General features: G+C 34.4%; 1 protein-coding gene across 1 annotated transcript in view; it reads right to left on the bottom strand.

The window, feature by feature from the left end:
* LOC107712833 (adenylate cyclase type 1-like) overlaps positions 1–4,718 on the bottom strand; it is a 79,678-nt gene that overhangs the window by 48,467 nt on the left and 26,493 nt on the right. Inside the window, exon 4 of the mRNA XM_016518197.1 lies at positions 1,889–2,007. Within this exon, the coding sequence (XP_016373683.1) occupies positions 1,889–2,007 (119 nt within the window). The remainder of the gene's footprint in view (positions 1–1,888; positions 2,008–4,718) is intronic.

Genomic DNA, 4,718 nt, shown 5'->3' with positions numbered 1-4,718 from the left:
TTAGTTTCAAAATACTTACAGTATAAATGATTTGTAATTTTACTGGTTGTTACCCCTTTATTCCCCAAACTTCGCATATTATTCCCTTATACCTATGCGGAGGTACTGAATAGGTACACTATAATTACAAAAAAGTTACACTGTAACTTCAGTTTACTTACGCAGTTCTTTACAGGTTGCATATCTGGTTGTTACCCCCTTATTACCCAAACGTAACACATTGTTCCCTTACACCTTTATAGGTACACTATAATTACAGAAACGTACATCGTAAATACAGTATACTTACGTAGTTCTTTGCGGGTTGTAATCTAAAGCGTTACCGAAAAGTGTGGAGTTGAAGTGGACAAATCATTAGAGAAGTTGGTATATACTGTAAAAAAAAATTCTAAGTCATAAAATAAAACAAAGATTATTGGAGGAGTCTTTAGAAGAAAATACTATTTCAGTCTTTTAAAATGTTGTTTACTTCAGCGTGTTATTTGTCATTTCTTTGTAGTTATTTATGCAGTTTATTGAAAATAATGTCTAGACTATTTTTTTTCAGTGTACGCCACCAGAGATAAGTATTGTTTCACCAGACGATTAAATTATGACATATTGATTAAAAATTACAACTAAAAAAAAGACAGAAAAAAGGTCAAAAAAAAAAAAAAAAGACAGGCTGATTACATGAATTTAGAAAATGTAGGCCCGGTTTCACAAGGCCTTAGTTAAATTAAGATAGTTAAGCGACTTTTACAAAAATGCCTTAGAAGAAAACATTACAGGTGTGCATCTTGACACAGAACAATGACACTGACATATTTTAAGATATGTCAGAGCAAGATATTTTCAGTTGAGACAACTCAAACATGCATTTTAGTCTGGGACTAGCTTAAGCCTTGTCTGTGAAACCAGGGGATAGTGCATTTTCATTTTATGCTGACTTCAATTTAAATAAAATTTAAATGATCACAAATAATTTTTTGTTTTACTCTTAGATTATGTATTACTGAATATAAAGATTTCAAATTTTATAACAGACTTCATTAACATGAAAATGCAATGCTGTGATTTAAATAACATCTAAATATAAACTAAACTATAAAAAAAAACTAAAACAAACAATCACTAATATCAGCTAATTTGAAAGGACTCAAAATAAACATGAAAGAAAACAAAAATCTAAATTCAAAACTACAGTAATATACTAATGGCTCCAGAGTCTTTAGTTAAATGGCATTTCTGACTCAGGTTATGAACTTAATAAAACCTTTATCTCGAAACTAAGCAAACATGGCAGCAAGATATGAATGACAGTACAAACATATAGCTTTTATAGCGCTTACAGATAAAGCCCACTCTTCATCTTTGATCTGGAGCTGGGCCTGCATTAACCTCATCTTTTAGACAGTCAGTTAATGATGGAAAAGTTACTTGCATGCATCATCTTTCACTCACCAATCTCTTGGTTGGAACGGGTCTTTGAGATGGCATATGTGTGTATATGTGTGTATGTGCTATTGTGTGAATTTGCCCCCAGCACTGCCTTGTTCCATCTCTCGCTCTCCGTCTCTCCACGTGTGTGGGCAGTGTGGGTTAATTGAGCAGCTCTTGAGTTGATAGCACTAGCACTGTGGGCGCCATACACGCTGTGCGAGCTTTGGTTGGCAGCCAGACTCAGGAACTTAGACGACTGCGCGTGAGTGGAGAGTTGTTGACTCTTATTGACTCACTGATTCAGTATTTGCAATCACAATTTAAGTACAATGGAATTGACAATGTCTGTCTAGTCTGGAAAAAAAACTATGTGTAGTGCTCTCATCTTTCATTCATGGAATAAATGTGGGTTTTCAACATGAATGGCTTGATTGTTGAAACACACTCTCTCTTGTTCTTTCTGTACCTGACGTTGTCATGTCGTTGGATGTATATCTTATGGAAAATTCTTTCTGGTGGCTTCAGGAAGTCCTCCTTCATCTCCATGGCAACATTTCTGGGCAGCAGGCTCATGAGAAGGCGTTCCTGTAATGTTTCCATTACATTTTAGGATAAACAGCAAGTTTCTGAATGTCTTCAGTCAAGTTTAACTCTTTCCCCGCCAGCATTTTTTAAAAAGTTGCCAGTCAACGCCAACATTTTTGATCATTTTCATAAAATTTTCATGGCTCCCATAATATTTTGCTGTATTAATATCTGAACAACCAATGTCAACAGAAAATACAAAAAAAATATATATTTTTTTATTCTAGCTTAAAGGGATAGTTCACCCAAAAATGAAATGATGTAATTAATTTTTCACCCTCCTGTTGTTGCAAACCCGTAAGACCTTCGTTCATCTTCGGAACACAAATTAAGATATTTTTGATGAAATCCAAGAGCTTTCTGACCCTCCATAGACAGCAACGCAACTACCATGTTCAAGGCCCAGAAAGGTAGTAAGGACATCGTTAAAATAGTCCACGTGACATCAGTGGTTCAACCTTAATCTTATGAAGCTACGAGAATACTTTTTGTGTGCAAAGAAATCAAAAATAACTTTATTCAACGATTTCTTTTCCAGGACAGTCTTTGATGTCACATGGACCTTTCCGGGCCTGGGCAGTTGCATTGCTGTCTATTTAGGGTCAGAAAGATCTCAGATTTCATCAAAAATATCTTAATTTGAGTTCTGAAGATGAACGGAGGTCTTACGGGTTTGAAACAGTATGAGGGTGAGTTAATGACAGAATTTGAATTTTTGGGTCTTTGCGTGATCATTTGGGCGCATTATGCAAATATTTCCACATGGTGATGTAGATATGTGGGGGCGTGTTAGAATGAGCCGTTTTAGGGGGGCGTGGCAGAGTCTTAACTTTGATAAAGAATATCTCTCTGGTTTTGAGACTTTAGTCTTTGCAACTTCAGGGATCTTATCTATGCACAATCAGCTTGTAACACTCCAAAGAGAAAGGAAAACTTGAAATCGCATCATATGACCCCTTTAAAAAAAATAAATTAGCATTTTTCAGACTAAGTCCAAAAGGGATTCAGAACAAACATCAAAGCCTAGATGGAGTAGATCGCTTCCAGAAACACCTCCAAAGCTTACACAATCCTACACCACTTACTGGGTCAACATTTCATTTGGTAACGCTGGGAAGTTTTATATGCTGTTTAACATTTAATCACGTTATTTTATGCATGCATTTGCTTACATAGGCAATAGCTTGTCTCTGCTTCTTCTTCATCTCTGTTTTGATCCGGAGATTCAGTACTCTTTCAGAAGATGTCTAATAGCTCCCCCTACTGTATAACCATATTCCGTCAATGGTGGGGAAAGAGTTAAATTGAACTACAGAATAAACTAATAAATTATTCTACTATTTCCACATAATTTAAAACAATATAAAGTCGTTAAAAATATGGGTCACAATTTATATCTTTTTTTATTTTTATACACAATTTTTATATTTATATAATTTATATTTAAAGGTCCTATTCTCGCTATTAACAAACCATTAACTATGATTTTTGTCATAACAAATTCCTAATTTTCTGCTTATTAATAGTTAGGGTAGTTGTTAAGTGTAGGTATTGGGTAAGATTAGGGATGTAGAATATGGTCATGCAGAATATGTGTTTTATAAGTACTAATAAACAGCCGATATGTTAATAATAGGCATGCTAATAATGAGCAGTTAATAGTGAGAATTGGTCCCTATATTAAAGTGTTACCAAACTATGAAATAACACAAATGGGATTAGGAGAATTCTGCAGTGAACAAAAATGACCAACAAATCAACTCTCTCTCATATTTTAGATTAAGACAAATCAGAAAACTGTTGTTTATGTAAACATGCAAATATGTAATTTATGTTACATAACAAATGTGAAAGTCTCTTTAAGTAATGTTCACCACAGACATGGAAATTTCCAAGGGAAGCCGTGGCCTTCCGGATGGTCTTCAAATTGATGTCACGACTGAACAGCTCCATAAAAAACCCATTCAAAGGATTGTGATGGCCATTGTATTATGGTTACTGTTAGTTTAAAACCGGCCACTTTTGTTATCTGTATGGGTTTTATCTAATGAACTCGCTGATAGCTGTAAAAGTGGCCAAATCTCTGTGAGAGATCACAGTTCTGAGCGTTGGAGTTGGTTGGCATGGCAAAGGTAAGTTTCCGTGGAAACGCATATAGTTCATTGCCAAACCATGCGTTACTAAAAGCAGGTGATAAATGCCTTCTCGATGAGCAAATCCTAGCGAGCCATGCCACCTGTTTTAGAAACCCAACGGGTCGCTTTGTCACTCGCCTGCACTCAAAAGTTGAGCTGAGAGTTGGGTTGAGAGTTTGTAGCAGCATGACTATAGTTGTCTAAGAATTTTGAAACTTAAAATCATTAGAGTCTGTTTCATATACATTCGATGTTTTTTCTTTGTTGACCAAATCATAGTTATATGGAACTGGATATCTATGTGATATCTATATTTGTTGCTCAAGAAACAATTTTTTTTATTACTGTTGTGAAAATTTGGGGGAACTACGATACACTTTTTATAAATATATACATGTAAATACATGTAAATATTTTCAATATATATACTGTATGTGTGTGTATTTATATATATACATAATAAATATACACAGTACACACATATTATGTAAACAAAAACTTTTATTTTGGATTTAACAGCACTAATATATATATATATATATATACACTGAACAAAATTATAAACGCAACACTTTT

The sequence above is a fragment of the Sinocyclocheilus rhinocerous genome, unplaced genomic scaffold (assembly GCF_001515625.1).
Source record: "Sinocyclocheilus rhinocerous isolate Xijiao unplaced genomic scaffold, SAMN03320098_v1.1 scaffold478, whole genome shotgun sequence".
NCBI lineage: Eukaryota > Metazoa > Chordata > Actinopteri > Cypriniformes > Cyprinidae > Sinocyclocheilus > Sinocyclocheilus rhinocerous.
Note: the sequence above shows the minus strand (reverse complement) of the source record. Positions and strands in the feature narration are given on the sequence as shown.